Source organism: Tasmannia lanceolata, unplaced genomic scaffold (assembly GCF_043159265.1).
Source record: "Tasmannia lanceolata isolate RefF3 unplaced genomic scaffold, GAP_Taslan_0.1 ptg000007l, whole genome shotgun sequence".
Taxonomy (NCBI): domain Eukaryota; kingdom Viridiplantae; phylum Streptophyta; class Magnoliopsida; order Canellales; family Winteraceae; genus Tasmannia; species Tasmannia lanceolata.
Genome location: NW_027518684.1, coordinates 635423 through 655948, shown reverse-complemented (window position 1 = coordinate 655948; position 20526 = coordinate 635423). Strand labels below are relative to the sequence as shown.

At 39.1% G+C, this 20526-nt stretch overlaps 2 protein-coding genes across 3 annotated transcripts; one reads left to right on the top strand and one right to left on the bottom strand.

The window, feature by feature from the left end:
* Positions 1 to 2578: 2578 nt before the first annotated feature.
* LOC143881324 (alkaline/neutral invertase A, mitochondrial-like) lies at positions 2579 to 11883 on the top strand. 2 transcript variants are annotated; one of them, XM_077384332.1, is made up of 6 exons: positions 2581 to 3536; positions 4905 to 5070; positions 5312 to 5523; positions 8603 to 9096; positions 11023 to 11071; positions 11163 to 11883. In XM_077384332.1, the coding sequence occupies exons 1-6, from the start codon at positions 2808 to 2810 to the stop codon at positions 11487 to 11489; spliced, it is 1977 nt and encodes a 658-aa protein (XP_077240447.1). In that variant the 5' UTR covers positions 2581 to 2807; the 3' UTR covers positions 11490 to 11883. The 2 variants fall into 2 exon arrangements, with proteins under 2 accessions (XP_077240448.1, XP_077240447.1); XM_077384333.1 differs by lacking the exons at positions 11023 to 11071; positions 11163 to 11883 and adding an exon at positions 10265 to 10992 and having other exon boundaries at positions 2579 to 3536.
* Positions 11884 to 15814: 3931 nt separating this feature from the next.
* LOC143880749 (gibberellin 2-beta-dioxygenase 2-like) lies at positions 15815 to 20219 on the bottom strand. The gene is made up of 3 exons (XM_077383718.1): positions 19792 to 20219; positions 17500 to 17851; positions 15815 to 16312 (listed from the first exon to the last, which is right to left on the bottom strand). Exons 1-3 carry the CDS (start codon positions 20169 to 20171, stop codon positions 15995 to 15997), a joined length of 1050 nt encoding a protein of 349 aa, XP_077239833.1. The 5' UTR covers positions 20172 to 20219; the 3' UTR covers positions 15815 to 15994.
* Between the last annotated feature and the right edge of the window lie 307 nt (positions 20220 to 20526).

Sequence of the window (20526 nt, the reverse complement as noted above, 5' to 3'; positions counted from 1 at the left end):
ATTTCACCGAAATTTTGAAATTTCAGGATTCGAAATCGGTACGCAAACCGAAATTTTAAACCTTGCTTATGAGAGCTTTTTGGGAACTATAATAACCTCTTCTTAACCTTTTACATCTATTTAAATAACAAAAGACAAAATGGCACATTACAATTAAACATGGTAGTGCCCATATTCGTTCCGCCTCGAGAGGCAACTTGAGAGAACGGGCATATTTGGTTGTGTGGCATAGACCCAGAGAGAGAGAGAGAGAGAGAGAGAGAGAGAGTTGTGGAATAAGTAAGCAACAGGGGATACAAGTGCTGGATTTGCTTTGAAACTTACCTTGGAGAACAGTGAAAGGTAGTGTCAGTAGTGATAGGGGGTGTCAATACCAATATTGAGAGAGAGAGAGAGAGAGGAGGGAAAAAAAGTAGGAGAGAAAAAAGCATCACTGCCAAAAAATCCAAGCAAAACTTCTCCTTTTTTTGTGTAAATTTTGGTTTGGATATCACAAGGAGGAGACACGGGTGACACATCACCTGACATGCAATTATTAGCCAAGAGACAAACGTCGGAGTCTTCTCAGATATCAATGCTATATTGGAAACCAATTTTGCTAAAGTGGCACCCAAATGCCAAGCAAAACCCCTCAGCCATAACGGATTTGTGCAACCAGACATACATGGGAAAATGGTGCGTAATTCTCAAATTCTAGAGAATCATATTTTGTGGTTTTCTAGGTATAGTGGGTCCTAAGGTCCCACTTTTTAATGATATGACTCATCCCTTCGCCAGGCTTGCTCTGCATCTTCTGCGAATGAAGAATCCTACAGGTCGCCCGGATTAGGATTATCCGGATTAGCATCTTCTGCGAATGACTCATCCCTTCGCCAGGATTAGGATTATCCGATCAAGGCGTTCTTTACAGCGTTCGGCGAGATATATGGTCTCCGGTCCAATCAACGGATCCGATCGTGTAGACAAGTGAGTGTGGGTCCCAGAAAGTGTCTGTTAGGAGCGAGCCTAACAGCAAAAGTCATTTTATCAATTTTTTAATTTCTCCGGAGACGAGTCCAAGAACGAGAAATGTCACGTTTAAAAAACGGGAGGCTAGAACATTTGGAAGCCACTCATTAGCTGCCACGTGTTCCATCGGAAGAGCAGACGTATATAAACTGTGCGATGAATCTTGCCTACATATCTTTTTCTCATTTTCCATGTGTGTCACAAAAAAAATAGCAAAAATGACTAAAATATGAATATTTTGTTTCTTTCACAACCGACATTTTCATCTTTTCAACCCTATCTATCTTAATATAATTTTTACGGACATAACTGCCCCCACGCTACCTCTAAAATCACGTCAGAGCCCTTCGAGAAAGAAAATGCTGGGATCGGAGGAATACTGTGGAAAAGTTTAGAAAGGACAATATTTCTAATATTTCCTACTTATTATTTTACACACGACAAAAATATTACTTGAGCCAACCTTATCCTATTTTTATTACTCACTACGATATTCCTCAAAATTAACAACAAGGAATTTGCTAAGGATCATCGCACAAAAGGTATTTCATTGCAGTTGCATGTGAGAGCAGCAGATTTTGTCTTTTACATTGAATTCATCTGAGGTGGCTCCTCTCACATGCAACAGCCAGCTACAAATTGCCTTTTTGTGATGGCCCTAGCAAATCCGTAACCACAATTATATCATTTCCCTCCTAATTAGAGAAAGTCTTGCAATCCAAACAAGGCACCTATCAAGCTGAATGACGATAGAGGGTGCAAGCATGGCTTGCAATAATCAAAGCATCGGAATCAGCAGCATCTGATTCTTATCCTGCTAGATTCCAACATTTGATTAAAAAAGAAGAGAATCAAGGAGGCAGAATTGAGGGGAGAATCTGTTTTCATCCCATTAAGATTCTACATTGGTCGGAATGAAATTTTATTTTAGTTTTTTGTTGTTGCATTTGAGAGATAGAAATTGGAATACAGTGCTGATACAAATTCTCGATTCCGGGAATCCAAATGCAAGCATAGTTGAATGGCAGGCTCTACCCCTATAACACCCAGCAAGGATTTATATTCATCAGGAAAGTCTCTGCACATCGGAGGATTATGGATTTTGCTCCATGGCCCATCCAAAGGAAATAAATGAAATGGATCCCATCATATAAGTGAGTTTTTTTTTTTTTTTTTATATGGTGTATCCATGTGCATATAAGTAATTAAAAAACATACAAGGGGCCCTACATCCCAACCATTCATTTTTTGGGCCCCAACTAAAGCAGATCTTGCCCTTCAAAATTATCTGGATAGAATAATCCTAACCCTCTGATCTGTAGAGGTTTCTATAATGTGTTGTCTATCACAAATCAGAGGATTAGGATGATCCAACGGTGATCATTTCCAGGGCAACAACCATTTAAGTAGGGGCCCAAAAAATGAATGGTTTGGATGTTAGTAAAATGAGCAACATTAATACTTACATGCGTGTAGGAATTAACTCTGAAAGGCTAATTTAGTCATTCCGAATTGTGAAGTTCCCGTCAAGACACCCTCTCTCGGGCGGAAGTTTCCATTTTCCCACCTCTATAAACTTGTCCCGACTTCTTCTTCCTCTCTTTCTCAAAAACACCCATCAAATCTCCTTCATTCTTATCTGCTGCTTCAATTTTTATTAATTCATCTTCATTTCTCTTTCAATCTCTGTTTTTTATTTTTTCCCCAAAACAAACAGAGCTGTATATAATTTTTTCCTACAGATCTATCTCTTTTTCTCTCTACCTTTGATTTCTCCCTTGTCTTTTGATATTTGTGTTATGAATACGAGCAGTTCCATGGGAATTTCCACCATGAAACCTTGCTGTAGAATTTTAATCCGAAACTCGTCCTTCTTCGGATTCCATTCCCTCGTCAACCATCTCTCCAATCGCGGATCCAAATTAGTCCGAGATCGGCGATTCCGTTTCCATTCTTCTGGAATTTTAGGGTTTCAACGTGCAATCGCTTCGAATCGCACATCTTTTCTCCTTCCTGATTCGAATTTGGGCCGATCTAGGGTTTCAGTAGGCCATTCTGTAATTTCAAATGTGGCGTCTGAAATTCGGCATCTATCTGTGGAGCCGCAGATCGGAGAGAATACTTTTGAGAGGATTTACATTCAAAATGGCATGAATGTGAAGCCTCTAGTTGCAGAGAGGATTCAGAGTGGTGTTTTACAACAACAAGAAGAAGAAGCTAAGGTTAATGGGAGTAGGTTTGGTGTAGATACAGAGAATTTAGGGGAGTTGGAGGAGGAGAATGTGGGGAGCCATAAGAGGGAGATAACAGAGAGCGAGAAAGAGGCGTGGGACCTTTTGCGAAAGGCTATGGTGAATTATTGTGGGAATCCGGTAGGGACTGTTGCCGCAAATGATCCGGCCGATAAGTTTCCTCTCAATTATGATCAGGTGTTTATTCGTGATTTTGTCCCGTCGGCCCTTGCTTTTTTGCTCAAACGAGAGGGAGAGATCGTAAGGAATTTTCTTCTTCACACAATGCAATTGCAGGTGATCTTTGGATGCTCTCAATTCACTCATTATTTTGATTTTGATTGTTGTAATTTCCCAGTCTTGCAAAATTTACATTTTAATTGTGTCACTGTCATATCTGATTTCCGTTACCATACCCTTTCTATGGATGCGGTCTTTCTCGTGTTTAATTTTTTGAATCGTATGCTTACGATTCAAGCGCATTGGCTCTGTTACCGCTTGTAAAACTTTTTTGCGTGATCAAACATAAGCATAAGAAACTGAACAAGTTGAATTCAAGAAAAGATCGGGCATAAATACCTCTGTTGGATGCTTCTGTGATTGAAAATGCTCAATCCTGCTGTGATTCCAAAAGTCTACAAAACAAATAACCATCTGGGGTGGTCTTCTACTCTCTGCACTCTTCCTTCTTGTATTCCAATGGGAATAAATAACAACCTTATGTGTGAAAGCAGAGACCGATCCTATACTTATAATAAATCAAAGGGAAACCCTAGAGTCCACCCATTATGGACTCTTGTTTCTCAAATATGCTCACCAACCTTGTTGGGCTTACATCAAGCCTGCACATACACTGTTAACCCATTACCATACCCTTTCTAAGCGGCTAAGGTGTTCCCGGCTCAAAACATTATTGATCACTAACCGTCTATGACCCGATTTGGATTACTCTTTACTATAATAAATGTTCTCCAAAATCCTGTCTTTGCAAAAGCCAAAGCAAGTGCTATGCAAGTCCATTAAAAGTCGTACAACCAATTGTTGTTTCCTCTATAAATAACGTTTATAACTACTCGTCTTTGAGTACATTGCTTGTGCCTTGCTTGATTTGAATTTTTAATGCCCTTATTATATACTGTTAGCTTGTGTTATAGTCATGAATAGTGGTACAATGTTCTATAACCCAGACTGGATTCGGAAACTACAGACCAATTTCTAATTTCGGCTCAACTGAGTTATTCAAAAACTCGCCAGTTTGTAAAAAACAATTTAGCAAGGCCAAGTTGGTGATCAATTTGGACAAATTGTTTTCGACGAAAGGGCCCGTACAAACTGAAAAAACTCACCCATTTTTCAAATTGATCAGTGAATTTACAGGGTTGTCTGTTGATCTGAACTTTGCCTAAATCGCCATTAGTTTGGATATTTAGAATTTTAGACGTTGTTCAGTTAATCTTACAAAGAACAAACATATGATGTGGGATCAGACACATGATATGGCTTATCTATGATCTTTGACATGATTTAAAATTTCAAAAAATCTATCTCCTATTTGATGCCCAGAGCTGGGAGAAAACTGTGAATTGCTCCCAATGCAGGGGTTGTTGCCATTGAGTTTTAAAGTTCTTTATAATTTTAAAATGCTATCCGCTTTTTGTCACCCAGAGCTGGGAGAAAACCGTTGATTGCTACAGCCCAGGGCAAGGATTGATGCCAGCTAGTTTTAAAGTGAGAACAGTTCCTCTTGATGGAAACAATGAAGCATTTGAAGAAGTTCTGGATCCGGACTTTGGCGAGTCGGCCATTGGTCGTGTTGCACCTGTTGATTCTGGTAAGTGTACTCTAATTTTATGGGCATCAGTAATGAGCAATTGCTTAGAAGTTAAGAATGTTATACGGTCTATTTTCTGATGTTATACAGTTATTCCATTGCAGATTTTCATCTTGTCCTTGATGAAAACTCCGTAGGATGTCAAATAATGAGATTAACTCATTTTTCTTGATTCTATGGTATGATTATTCACTCATATGTCAAACTTAGAAGAAAGTTGACTCGTACCTTCCTTTGCCAGGGTTGTGGTGGATAATCTTGTTGAGAGCTTATGGAAAGATAACTGGTGATTATGCTTTGCAAGAAAGGGTGGATGTCCAAACCGGCATAAAACTTGTCTTGCACTTATGTTTATCAGATGGTTTTGACATGTTTCCATCTCTGTTGGTCACCGATGGATCTTGCATGATAGACAGACGGATGGGCATTCATGGACACCCTCTTGAGATCCAAGTAAGTTAAGTTTTGATGGTATTCAATGCCTTTTTGCATGTCAACTACCCTATTATCAGAAGTAATCTTCTTTATTTTTGAATGATAAAACAGAACTAAGCTTCAAGTTGTTATTTATTTATCGTTGCACAAGTAGATAGATTGTTTTGTATTGTTTCTTAAACCTAACTGTCTTTATTTGTAAACCTTATTTAGGTTATGCTTAGTTCCAAATATCTTCAGTTCCCTGTTTCCAATATTTATGGATGTACAATCTTTCTACATGGATAGCCCTCAAGTTGCACATGTTTTTAGCATGTATTCCCACACGTGTCAAGGGAAGAGAGCTCATGTTTGCTACTACAGCTCCAGGAATATGCTCTGCCGTCCTGGGCCTACTTTACAATTTCTGACGTAGAGCAGTTGATGAGATAGTTCAGTGCATACTATTGACAGCCATACTTCCTGAAAAAATTAAGTGGTTTTGATTGTTGGAACACCAGTTGTCATAATACAAGAAGCATTATTTCTTGAATATTCTTTAAGTTTGTTCTACGAGGGTTTTTCCATCATGGAAACTCTAATAATTTGGTCATTGTTCATGTTGTTGTTCCCAAACTACTCTTCTAGTTTGTGCGCCCAATGAATACACACTTTCTCCTCATTACATTCATGAAACATAGGCACTTCAACATTTTTTTTTTCAATGGTCAAAGATTTCATTAAGAGGACCGAGATGGTAAAAGATACAAAGAGAAAAAAAGGAAACTATGTACAATCCAACGAATAGAGCAAAACAACAAGTTAGGGAGGAAGGCAATCATAAAGCTCCAAGGGCTCCAGATGAACCCCACTGCTAGCTATCTTATCCGCTACTCCATTGGTCGATCTCTGAATATGGCGGAAGGAGACACAAGAATTGCCCGCCAAGTCATTTATTTTGTTGAAAATGGTGAAAACGTCCGCAAAACGCCAAGGAAAAATATGAGAGCCTGATAACCAACGAATCACACTGAAAGAATCTCCTTCCACTGCCACTTGGTTAAGGTCTTCTTCCGCTAATAATTTAATTCCTTGATAAACCACCCGAACCTCTGCTTCACCAGAGTCGGCCACCCCTCCCGCATAGGCATTTCCATGTTTGTGGCATATCTTTTGCGATTTATAAATCATGTTCGTATCAATTGTCGTTCCATTCTTTCCACCTTGTCGGCTATATTTAAGAAGAACTCTATCACTCTAGGCCGGGGTTCCCTGGCTGATAAGTCCTACCACTCCGGGTTGTCACGGGGGAACCTTGGCTCTGATACCAAATTTATGTACCATGTAGCTTTGATACCAAACTGGTGTAGAACCAACTAGACACCTATGTATTGTAGCTCTGATATTAAACTGAAGTAAGACAGCCATAACCGATCTCAATAACAATCTAAAGTTCACTTGCTCCCTACTATTCTCCTTAAAGATCAATAAATACCACAGCTTGTAAATAGAAATTGAAAGAAACCCCCCACTAATGTTGACACCTTCTAGAAATCCACATTCTGGCTGACTGACTGGTTTAGAGACTTAGGGCCTCCCACACTATCACGAATAAAAATGGAGATAATGGGTTACCTAGCTTATCCCCCTTGTTATTTCAAAAGAGACTGACCAGGCTACCATGTAAAAGAATGGAAAACAATGCGATTGAGATGCATTCTCTGATCCATTTCCTCAAAAAGCCGGCCTCATCATCATGTAAGCAAGGTTCCACTCCACAATCATAAATCAACTTTGGAAAGTATGCTTGGGATTCCTTCTCTACTTTTTTAATCCAGTACTTCACTAGCAATGATAAGTACTTTGATAATTTGTTTTCCTTTGGTGAGCACACCTTGGAAAGAAGATTGCATTGAATTAGTTGTGGAAAGGAAACCAATAGAAGGATTGAGGGAAAGTTCTAAATCTGGAGGGACTTAGGTTCTTTGGATCTGATTTCTCACTCCGAATGTCGAAACAATAAAAAAGGCGGCCCAGTGCATGAGGCTTCCGCCATTGCAGGGTCTGGGGAGGGCTAGATGTACGCAGCCTTACCCCTGCTTTGCAGTTGGCTGTTTCCGTGACTCGAACCCGTGACCACCAGGTCTGAATGTCGAAACAATAAAAACCAAAGTTATGGAAATTTAAGATATTTTGGATAAAGATACAAAGGAACTGCCATAGCTTTATGGAAGATTTAATACTATTTGGCACGAGGTATGAAGCTCGATCCATTAATCTCACGTGCCCAACCTGCAAACTTGTGAAAACAGTTACCTAATCTTAAATATGCAAATAGCTGATACGGTGTCGATTCACTTGTGCTGACTATAATAGTAAGTTAGGCAATGGAGAAATGGGAAATGTGCTCCTATCACTTCAGGGTAAAATCATTTATGAAAAATGTAGCCCATATAAAAAAAATGACGTTCTTTTTGTTCTTTCCTGGTGCTTCCTTCTCCTGACACTATGCGCTTTACTCCATGGTCTATTTCGGACTAAATTTTACCTCACTTGCTGATTTGCTCACATTATTTAAGTGAGTGGTCAATATATTGCTATCCATGGTTGGTTTTTTTTATTTTTCAGGACTCTCTGTTTTGTTATGGATATATAAGCATACATTATGGAAGTGTCAACACAAAGAAAACAATTTTTTTTTTTTACTTGTGAATATTATCTCCTAGGCATTTGCCTAACTTCCTCATTTATACACCAGCTAACTTCCTCATTTATACACCAGCTATATTCATCTGTTAATATTCGCCATTTGGCCTCTACATTTGCTCCTGTTATTGTGTTTACTTTGATTTATCATATGCTGCTTGCATGTTTCATTTGATCTTCAATTCTTCACACAAGTACACATGTTAGTGCTTGGTTATAATTACTTGACCTGACTGTACAACCCATCATGATATTGAAGATATAGCAACACAATACTGACAAGATTGTAGAATAGCTTATTAATCTTGTTGTCATTTCTTGGTTCATCATGCTAGTTTTTATCTTATATTATCTTTTCTTTTTTCCTTACTGGCATGGTTGTTTATCATTCCTGACGACCTATGTTCTACAGGCATTATTCTACTCAGCTCTGCGATGCTCCCGTGAAATGATCACTGTCAATGATGGATCCAAGAATCTGGTGCGTGCTATTAATAACAGACTCAGCGCATTGTCATTCCACATCAGACAGTATTATTGGGTGGATATGAAGAAGATCAATGAGATATACCGCTACAAGACAGAAGAATATTCTACAGATGCTATTAACAAGTTCAATATTTACCCTGATCAGATCCCTGCTTGGCTAGTAGATTGGATTCCTGAAAAAGGTGGTTATCTCATTGGCAATCTACAGCCTGCACATATGGACTTTAGGTTCTTCTCTCTGGGAAATCTTTGGTCTGTGGTTTCTTCCTTGACTACTCCAAGACAAGCTGAGGACATTTTAAATCTCATTGAAGACAAATGGGATGACCTTGTGGGGAACATGCCATTCAAAATATGTTACCCTGCTCTGGAATATGAGGAGTGGCGTATAATTACTGGCAGTGACCCAAAGAACACGTGAGTTTTCTTGACAAACTTTCTGCCCTAATTTATCTCTCTCTCTCTCTCTCACAGGGGTGTAAGGACATGATATCTGACTTTTTGTCCATTACACCATCAGCTTAAAAGCCGCATTTTCTCTTAAAGCCACTCTAGTCCCTAGAAAACCACATATCAGAGAATGAAATTGTCTGGTAGAAAAGTATTTTTGTAGATTGAGCCTTGAAGGACAATGGACTTAGCATGTAATGCTCAATCTGGTGTCTGGATTTTGAGAAGACAATTAAGTCTGCTTTCTACACTAGCATGACAACCAAACTTTTATATGTATTAGACTAGAGTTCTCATGACAGTGTACATTTAAAACTTGGGTCCTGTGCTGTCTGATTGTCTAATCATCTGTAGTGATCTTCCTGAATATACGTATGCACACACAAAATGAAAGAAAAGAAAAAAAATGGAGCACTTCAATGTTGATTAGTAGTTGGGAGAACACAGTTAAGTGCTGGTGCAAACCTAGGCTTCGTGGGTTCTTTAAGGAGAATTTTTGAGTGTCAAGTGCCTATTCTTCAAGACATTATAAAAAAGTTTATATTCTTCAATAAAATCAGCGCTAACGGTCTATGAACAGATTATGCATAAAGTAGTCAAATCACAACTAGGGTTTTTGCACGTTTATTAGCCTTATAGTTAATTCGTCAACAAAATATATCAGCCAAGTAAAATATGCAAGAATTAGCTCACACCAAATAAACCAGATCTATAAATATGCAAGAACAACTAGTGATGTGTTATCACACATGTTTGATAATTCAGTACATACGACATGCCACATGTAATTTATGTAGATAATACATGCACCGAATTTCACATACAATTCATATAATATTACACATCGGTATAGATACCAATAATACACTAAATGGGACTAAATATGATATAAATAAAAAAAATTTAAATATATTTTTTATAAAAAAAATAAAAAGATAGAACTCGACTTTACTGCTATAGTGATGAAGGAATCAAGAAAAAAAAAAGAATCACTAAGATTCTAAGAAATATTTATTTAACTTTAATAACTTCAATTGGAGAAAAAAATACTTTCTCACATTCAGTGATCTACCACTTGATTCCTTCTCCCTTGACCCTCAACCTGGCTTTGATACCACTTTGTTGAATTTGACAGGCAAAATCTGATCATGCACAAAGTAGTAGAAAGAAGCAAACCATAAGAAGCTCACAATAGTTTTTACGTGTTTTGGCAAGGTGCCTACATCCATGGGTGAGATATAATCTTCCATTATGAGAATGAGACAATAGACATGATTACAATGGTAACAACCCGAAACCAACAATTGCAACCCTTTCCCTCCTCTTCTCATCCAAGACCATACACAATATAAGAGAAAAATCTTTTCTATATCTCACCACAAGAGAAAACCAAGAGAAATCCTCTCTTACCTTCTATTTTCCAAAGGACAAAAAACTGTGCTCTTTTCTTCTCTGTTTCACTCCACCCCCTATTTGTCATTGGTTTTCTCTTGTTAAAGACCTAAACCTAGCCCTAGTCTAACTAGGAAACCTAACCTAACTCTCTCTTTCTCGTAGTCCAACTAGGATACTACAAAGGAGAGCCACACGCAAGAGTTCCACGTGCATGGAGAGACACTAGTCAATCTAGGTGGGCCCCTTCCACTTTTGTAGAAAACAAGACACTAAAACCCAACATCTTGAATGTAGAAATGTAATTTTATAACAATACAGAGGTTAAATGCTTCACCATTCCAATGAGTCCAACTTTCTGGTTGCAATTAAATATATTTGTGTCTTCTTGAAGGGATCCATTAAACGCTTCAGAATCTTCTGGTTGATATAGCATTTGTAACTATGCACTCAGAACTGGGTTAAAGACATTTTATCTGACCAAAACTATGATTCTTGCAGTCCATGGTCATATCATAATGGGGGATCTTGGCCTACACTGCTATGGCAGGTATGGTTGTATACATTTTTCAGTGTATGATTTAGCTGTCTGAATTTTGCTACTTCTCATTCTAACCATTTTCTTTTGCTTGATATTACAGTTCACGTTAGCTTGCATTAAAATGGGCAGGCCAGATATGGCCAGAAGGGCGGTCGAGGTGGCTGAGAAGAGACTCATGGTTGACAAGTGGCCCGAGTATTATGACACTCGGATGGGCAGATTTATCGGCAAGCAATCACGTCTTTATCAGACATGGACGATAGCCGGTTATCTGACCTCGAAAATGCTCTTGGAGAGTCCAGAGAAGGCAAGCATGCTCACATGTGATGAGGATCTTGAGCTTCTCGAAGGCTGTATCTGCACGCTGAACAAAAGTGCTCGAAAAAAGTGCTCTCGCTCTGCTGCTGGATTGCAGGTTCTCATCTAACATCTGACCATTGAAAGGCCTTATAATAATTCCTTCATACTGTACAGTAAAAGAAAAAGAAATGAAGTAGAAACAATGTCATTTTCTACATGGAAATGTAACATGAAGGGTTTCATCTTATTTTATAAAGATGAAAATTGTACCCTTCTCAGTTTAGGCCAGTAAGTAGCCTGAATCTGTCTCATTTCTCCCCCCATTTGTGTATTTATTTTATTTTTGAGCTTCACAGTAATGGCAGAAGACTCTAACCTGTGACTGTAGCTCCCACACCTCAACAATTCTGTTTGTTGTATCTGTATCAGTAACTACATGTTATCATTTGTATTGACATTATTAAAATTGATAGAAAGGTCAGTAGCAAAGATATTAAGATATTTATTAGATATTGTCTCTACTTTGATATTTTACAATCTGAATTCTCACTATTGGCTACATGGGAGGTTTTATTTCTGGGTTATTTCATCTTACACTGTTCATGAGATTGAATGGCACAATGTTATATGATCATGGATTTTGAAACGATCATATAACATAAGAGTCGCTTGTGTGTGTGTGTGTGTGTGTGTGTGTGTGGGGGGGGGGGGGGGGGGGGGGGGGGGGGGGGGGGAGGGGGGGGTGTAGGACCCGCTGTTATGTATAAGGGCCACCCTGTTTTGTCTTACTATCTCTGCCTATAAAACAGCACATCAATTTGTGGGCCCTTTGTGGCTCTAGTGCCACTGATGTCAGGTTCCAGTACCCCTCAACTCACATGCAACAAAAAGCAAAGGTAAAACCGCATCAAATTGGAGAAATGGTTCACCATCAAGAGTTTAGAAGTAGCAGAAGGGGTGTTCTTATGAGAGACCGTTCGTGCCCTTACCAGCACCAGAACTCGAGTTAATTCCCTCAACCTCTTTCTAATGGAGAAGCCGGTCCCACCTATCCCGATAGTGGGGTCCCCCTTCTTCCACCACTGGGTAAAAGACAAATACCCATTGGTTAAAAGCAAGCAACAGATGCCTGTCGCCTCTCTCTTCAAAAGCTCGTACACTCAACTCGACTTGAAAGTTGGTCGAGTCAACTCAAACGTGTCATGGGTGACTCGGTAAAAAATTCAGCACACATTTCTATAAATTTATGGGTTTTTTTTTTGGCACATATATTTCTTTCAACATTTAACATTAAAATGATTTTGTAGTGGTGGGGGCATTTAAATTTGACTTGCTGATTGCCTTGTTTCACTCTCTCACTCCAATTGAGTTGTTTGTGAGTCAACTCATCTCACTAGTTAGTTGAATGACTCAGACGAGTTTAGAGTTGTGACACAAATTTTAGTACTCTTTCTTACACACATTTTAACAAAAGATGGTTCATCTTTTCATTTCAAAAGACAACCTTTGAACATCAATACCTTCAATGGTCATAAGACACATGAAAAAAAGAGAGAAAAACTAGTTGTGGGAAAAGGATTGCTAAGGCCAAAAGCATTCATCTATTTTCCAAGTCTGTTTTTCCTCCATTGTAATATCCCCAAGGTTGTCGTGGTGGTAGACCCTGTACATGGACGGCGCTCCCACAGCCACATTTACCTGTGCTTTTACATTGATCTCGACTTTTCGTTCGCCCTCCTCGGATCCCTTCCCGGCCAAAAGTTGATCTCCTTGACCTCTCATTAGAGCTTCAAAGAACAACACAAGTGAAGCCATTTGCATGAAGACACCCTAAGACGATCATCACCCTCTCCTCTTTCTATATAAAGCCCAGAATTCCCTTCAGCTACCCTTCAATTTTCCTCAAATATCCAAAATATCCATGTGTCTAGGGGCGACGGCACTTGTAAGGGAAGGGGGGCAATTGCCCCCTTAATTTTTTGGGAAAGAACAAATATACCTTTATTGGTGAATGTCACCGAATGGAGAAAACAGATGAAAGGGCTCCCCATTGGTGAATGTCACCGAATCCATTTATTGTTCTTTGACTTATACAAGTTATAAATGCACATTGGTCCCGTTCCACCAGTGGGGTTTGCAAGAGAATTTAACATTCCACTTTTTGACGAATGATAGACTGAAGGGCGCCCTTGCAAAAACCAGCTCCAAGGGCGCCCCCATTGGTCCAATGTTAAGAAAGTGATCCACTTTCTCACTTTCTTAAGATTGGACCAATGGAGGCGCCCTTGTAGCTGGTTTTTGTATGCCGCACTTCATTCTATCATTCCTCACTTGAATATGTTTTGTTCTCCGGAACAAGTTTGAAATATATAGTCAAGGGCATATTAGCCGAAGTGATGTTTACGCCGCTGGTGATAGAATATATAGAGGGTTTTGTTTGGAAACTATAATATTACTTTCATTTGTTTGGAGAAAAAAAATTACTATAAATTTTGCCCCCTTGTGCAAAATTTATGGCATCGCCCCTGCATGTGTCTCACATTGAAATTGCCACAATACCCTTCTCTATTCTTGGGTCAATCCACTTCATGCTTTTGGTGCTGATCAAATTTGTTATATAAGAAGTAATTTGAATGAATGGAGTAGGGAAAAAGAAGTTCCATAAGTAGTTACTAGAGATGTATTGAGCGGTATTCCAGTCATTTCATCCAAAGAGAAAGCTTTTAAAGTGGAGTTTTAGGAGGGTGGTAGCTTAAACATCATGAGGGAGGGGTTTGGACGTGAAATTCCTTCGTGCAATTCGTGTAATTGCAGTATAGATAGGTGGTTGGCCATCTAATCTAACACTCTTTTCATGAGTCAATGGCCGTTCAACTAGATTTTTCTTGGGTAAATTAAATTGTCTCCCAAGGCAGGCATCAGGTGATTGCTTCATTTATTTTTTTAAATAATGAGGAAGACAATTTATCATTTTATGAGGGTGGTAGCTTTGATCAATTTTGGACCGTCACTTACCGATCCTCATCTTAGATTGCCTGATGCCCAAAATCTGAGGGTGATCCTTGTTCGAATAGATCATAAGATCTGAACATTGTTTATAAGGGTGTCTTATACCCTTGTGTGTTCTATATAAACTCTCATCAGGCCTTAATTGATAATAATCCAAGTATATCAAATCCAACCTAACCACCCTTACAATCCAACTGTTAGATCTTATGAGACATGATCTATTATTGTAATCCTAACCATTGGTTCGTGGTTCTTCAAATGTAAGATTATAAATAAAATATATACACGATGGATCATATTTCAAAGCTGAAAATATGTTAGTTAGATTGCTACAATCAACATATTATCTTATATCTGCCTTATTTATTAGTGTGGGCCATTACTCAAACACCCCTCTCAATGAACGATCTTAGCCCTCAGATGCGAATGGAAGATTGACAAATTAAATAAAAGGGGGGCGTTCGACAAATCAGCGGTGAAATCTTTATAAATCGAAAGGTCAGATTATACCATGGGTACATTTTGTGGGGCAGGGCAAATGATCGTAGCCCTCCGATGCACATCCCGCAAATAGAAGATTGATGAAATAAAAAGGAAACATTTGACAAATCAACGGTGACATCTTTACAAATCAAAAGGTCAGGATTTTCCCATGGGCACATTTTTGGGGACAGGGAGAACAATCTTAGCTTTCCAATGTACAGCCAGCAAATCTTCCGGAAGATTGATAAAATAAAAAGGGAGCGTTCGTCAGATCAATGGTTAAATCTTTATAGCTTGAAAGGTCAAGGCTGTCCAATGGGTACATTTTTGGGCAGGGGCGCAGGGCCCATCTGTGGTGGGGCCTACATGTTTACCAGTTTGGATCATCAAAATTGTACTCTTAAGTATTGGTTTGCAAATCAAAATGCTAACTACTAATCAACCATTATGTATGTGGGATTTGCTAGCGTCAATCGCATAAGGCTTTTCGCGTCTCCATTCACGAGGAGCTCTTGTCTCCATTCACGAGGTGGCTGGTCTGGCATGCAACAGGCCAGCCGCGAAAAGCCTTATGCGATGGACGCTAGCAAATCCTTATGTATAATAGAACACACATACTAAAATCAATTTCTACAACAACTCTATTCTCTCCATTCACGTGGTGGCTGGTCTGACATGCAACAGACCAGCCGGGAAAAGCCTTTTGTGATGGACACTAGCAATTCCCTATGTATAATAGAGAACACATACTAAAATCAATTTCTACAGCAACTCAAGACTCGTTCTATCGCGGAAAAGAATGATACAGAATTACAGATTATATGCGATCTTTTGTGTAAGATAAATAAATGAATTTTGAATTTTCTAATGACTTTTCTTTCAGAAAAACCAACAATTCAACACATTCTTAAGCATGAGTTTGCAAATCAAATTGCTAACTACAAATCAACTTAATTTTCTACTACAACTCCAGACTCATTTTGTTGTAACTTTGCTATAATAAATCTATATTCTCTCTTTCCCTTCCATCAGCATCCTAAGAAGAAATCTGGGGAAACAATCAGTGAAAAATTCCCCCCAATGTTCTTCATCTCAACCTCACTCATACAGTGCATACAAATAAAATATTGTTACAACATTTCAATGCGTGCATTCTCCCACAGAGGTTGTATATACACCATGTTTCAGTGTCAATGAACGAGCGTCTTCCTTTGCTCCAGTAGTTCTGAAGAGGTCGAGCCTGCGATCGCTGAGTCGGAGTGAGTATGTGGCCTTCTTGTATTCGGCCCAAGTGAAGGGTCTGTAGAGACATGGATTTTGTGGTGTAACCAATTCTGGGAGTGGAGAGATCCATTGATGGAGCGAGGGAGCACCAAAGTACATCATGGACATACGGGACTTGGATGAGTTAGCCATGGCTCTGTGTCTCACGCTGACTAACCTCCCATTTGTCAAAGCCTTCAATGTAGAAAAAAGAAACCAAGTTTCAATTAATGTATGCTGTTGATCAATTTCATTTTATTTTCTTTTTTTATCATCGGATTAGAAGATCGATCCTATGCGTTGATTGAATCTCGATTGTGGGTCGACTCTTTTCGATCTGTCAATTGCGCGCATTTGTAATCATCGTAAGACTTTCGATCGGATGGTTAGGATCATACAGCCAATCATCATATCAGATCGGATGGTTGACATTACCCATCCAATGAGGGACACACATAATTGAGTGATCTAAACCATTCATTTGGATAGTTGAGATCACCCGTCCAATGAATATATGGTTTAGATTATCCAATAATATGGGCTCCACTGTTTTTTAATTGCTTCAAGCTCATGCACGGTTCAGGTCTCACGGTTACAATTCAAATAAAAGGAAATGATATTTCCACTCCTTTCCCAGCATTTCAACCCTCTTTTGTTTTCCTTTTCTTAAAAATGACTTCATGTCCCAGGAAAAGACAAACACTAGGGGTGGCAAAATTGCCATCTTTAGGAACAAGACAAACAGATGGCGTCTAAATGCAGCAAAATGGGGTGAAAGCATCCTTTCTTAACGTAGAATGACTGTTTTAGCCCTAATGATTTTCGGTCAGTACGTGAATCACAAGGTCATAATCAGTCATTTTGGCGGAGGTTAAGCTTAAGCTGGCAATACCCAACAAAGTAAGTCCCCGGTCCCACTAATATCTGCACTACCATATTTTCATAATGGCACCACGCACTTTGTTTTGTACCTTTTTAATGAGCTTCAGAGCTTTTACACTATTTAGGCTGCTACCGACATACAATGAGAGATGGGTGAGTTGTCACAGCTTGTTACATTGCTTGAGCTTCTAACGGCATACAATCAGAGAAGGGAGTAGTGCCCATTATGAAAATATGGTAGTGCAGATATCAAACCCAATGTCACAAACCCCATGTTCACAGGACATGTGGCGGTATGATTGGACGATCCGAACCGTCCATATAGTGGACCCACCAAGGAGGGAGCATGTGTGACCAAAGATCACACTTACACCCATTCAATGGCATTCATAACAAGATTTAATTTTAGCCGATCCGTGTTTTTCGGCAATCAATCAATCAATCAATCGTGCGCGGTAGGGCCCACGAACGAAAAGGGGAGTTTTGCATGTAGTACTAACCTCCAAGATGTCACCCACATTAACACAGAAGGCGGTGGGGTCCGGTGGGATTGGGACCCATTCCCCATCTTCCAAAGAGATCTGCAATCCACCAACATTATTTGATCGCATCAACGTTAAGATCTGAGGGTCCGAATGCTCTCCGAATCCGATCCGACAAGATGGGTCCCGTTCTCGGTTCAAATTCTTGTCACAACTGTAATGATTCAGCCTTAACACAGAGTCATTGTCACTCTCCTTGATCAAACGGCTCAGAATCATCTGATCTTGGATTCTAAGCCCCTCTGCCAAGTGTTCTAAGATCTCACATGCAAGATCTCTAACAGCTTCTATGTAATCATTTACTACCCTGCTGCAAGGAGAAACAAAATGCAAGCAAACGAAACACCACCTTGTTTGTTAGTTATGATTGTTTTTGCATTATTCACCATAAGAACCATATGATTCATCCTTACTCATCACTCGTCATTACTATGCTTCATTTAGTGAAGAAAACCCATCATACAACTACATTCACTTCGTGCCAACCTATGTGTTCTCAAACCATATGGCTTTACATTAATTACTTGTATATTATTTTAATATCATCAACTATGTACATTGGGAAACAATATTTTCACCCCATTTTCTTCCTTTAGTGTGAAAAGAGTAGTCACAAATACAATAGACGGGGTGGCCTGGGAAGAAAAAGGGGTCGAATATATCACTTCCCATTTTTATTTCATGAGTTGAGCTCGAACCGGACTCCAAATACCTATTACATTGGTCGAGTTCTTGTTCGAGTTTGCATTTTGACCTACAAAGTCTATTAAGACTCATTTTACTATCGCAAGTTATGACCATGTTAACCGAGTACCGGATAACATCATGCTGAGTCAACTAGGATTTGCTTTGGTTGTGTTTGGGCAAACATTCGCATTTTGAAACACTACAATCCATAGATTTTGAAATATAGCAAGTGAATTCCTCCCGGTTGGTATTAGAGCAATGATTTATTACTGTTACTTGTATTGCATAACATGGGTGGTTTTTGGAGCATAAGTTGGGCAACTCGGTACATGGGCTTTTGGTATTGAATGTGTCGGTACTTGGCATGATTGCAGCTAGGAATCTTCAATCGTTATAATATACCCAACTCTTACTTTTTTACCTAAAAGAATTACCTGTGATTATCGAATAGTTTCGTTTTAACATAAGCATGGGTTGTTTGTAAAACGTCTAAATAAATTAATCTAACAAATTGATCTCTTCTTTGGGATGCCTGGGCCAAGACCTACTTTTATGTATTTTTAACCTAGCTTTGCTTGGCACCCCTCTCCCCCAAGCTACAAAAATTAAACTAGTCAACCACGTAACTAATAACATTTAGCCCACCATATGCATCTCGTAATGACATTTACAAAACTGAGAATTTATATGATGGGTGGCTGTGAAAACACATGAAGTCCAAAAAAGTAGGTACGGCCTACTCCATATGATGATCCAAACCGTTCATCTGTTTGGGCAAACCATAAATATGCTGTGCCCTAAAAATCATTTCCACAGGATGATCCTAACCCTCCGATCTGTAGAAGATTCCATAAATGATTTTTGGGGCACTCAATATTCAGATCAGTTCAGATCAGAGGGTTAGGATCATCCTATGGAAATGATTTTTGGGGCACAACCTATTTATGTTGTGTCCAAACAGATGAACGGTTTGGATCATCATATGGAGTGGGCCGTACCTGCTTTTTTGGACTTTACGTGTTTTCACGGCCACCCGTGATATAAATTCTCTACAAAACTATATAAATATGCCTCATAATAATCATTACTTGTTAAAATGCCTTTGGAGAACAACATTACCAAGTAACTTTCATTCACTTAGTAAGAACATAGATAAAAGTAAGTAGCAAATCAATCTAAGCATGGGGTACTTATTGCTGATTAGGAATCTCATGAATAGGACTTATATTTTATATACACGTCAATTTTTGCCTCCTCAGTTTGAAGGGTTGGGATGATCCTGTGGAGCTGATTTTTTGGGCACACCTTATCAATGTGAGGGCCTATCAAATGAATGGTTTGGATCACCCAAACAATGTGGGCCCACTGTATTTTAAGCCATCAGTGTGGCTAAGTCAGTTACACGTATGTGTAGCTACACTTTTCTCATATGATATATATATATATATATATATATATATATATATATATATATATATATATATATATATATATATGAATGATGAGAGAGAGAGAGAGAGGAAAAACAAGAAGAAGAAGAAGGTATAGTTCAAGTGTTAGTACCAGAATTTGATTGGATCCTTGCATATGGCTTTGGATCTCTGAGAAATTAAGTGAGTGTTGCAGTGGAGGAGGAGGTATTCGACTTCTCCGGTGTCCCCGTTGAAGCCAATGTTCTTGCTTCCATAGCCAAGAGGATTAGGCGGCCCGGCTTTTTGTTTTTCGGACGCGGGTCTTGCGAAGAAATCGAGTCCCTCGGCTTCCATCCTCTCAATTATCTCCTCAGGTACACCATGATTAATCACCTTAAAGAACCCATAATCTTCGCAGGCTTTCACGATAAGCTCTGCAACCTGAGCCCTATTACGCGATAGATCGATGACTGGGATTCCGATGGTTCGGATCTTTTCTATGCGAATTGGGGTTGGATTAGCCACCACCATGACTGTATATTTGGTCCAAATGTAAGGAAATTAATGAAGAAAGGAAGGAGTTAGAAAAGGAGGAAAAGAAGAAAAGAAGGTAGGTGTGTAGAAGGAAATGGGTATTGGGATGTGGGTATTTAATAAGGAGGGAAAGAATCTTTGGAGGGGATTGGGAATATGAAAACGCGTGGATTAGAATATCGTAGCCGAATGGGGAAGTACAACTAGCAGAAACCTGTTCTACAACAAAGTTGACTTTGCACCTCTTTTGACCCTGCTGTTAATTCTCACTGGTAATATTATTATGATGATCATAAATTAATAATGTCACCCACTTGTTTGGTAGCTTTCCATCCATCCATTTATTAGTTTT

Excerpts from the sequence above, each read along its gene's own strand:
- LOC143880749 (XM_077383718.1), bottom strand. The coding sequence starts at position 20,171 with ATGGTGGTGGCTAATCCAACCCCAATTCGCATAGAAAAGATCCGAACC. Across the intron at positions 17,852-19,791 it reads AAGGATCCAATCAAATTCTG|CAGGGTAGTAAATGATTACA; the intron begins GTACTAACACTT and ends TTCTCCTTGCAG. Across the intron at positions 16,313-17,499 it reads ATGTGGGTGACATCTTGGAG|GCTTTGACAAATGGGAGGTT; the intron begins GTTAGTACTACA and ends TCTACATTGAAG.
- LOC143881324 (XM_077384332.1), top strand. The coding sequence starts at position 2,808 with ATGAATACGAGCAGTTCCATGGGAATTTCCACCATGAAACCTTGCTGT. Across the intron at positions 5,524-8,602 it reads GACACCCTCTTGAGATCCAA|GCATTATTCTACTCAGCTCT; the intron begins GTAAGTTAAGTT and ends TATGTTCTACAG. Across the intron at positions 11,072-11,162 it reads GGCCTACACTGCTATGGCAG|TTCACGTTAGCTTGCATTAA; the intron begins GTATGGTTGTAT and ends TTGATATTACAG.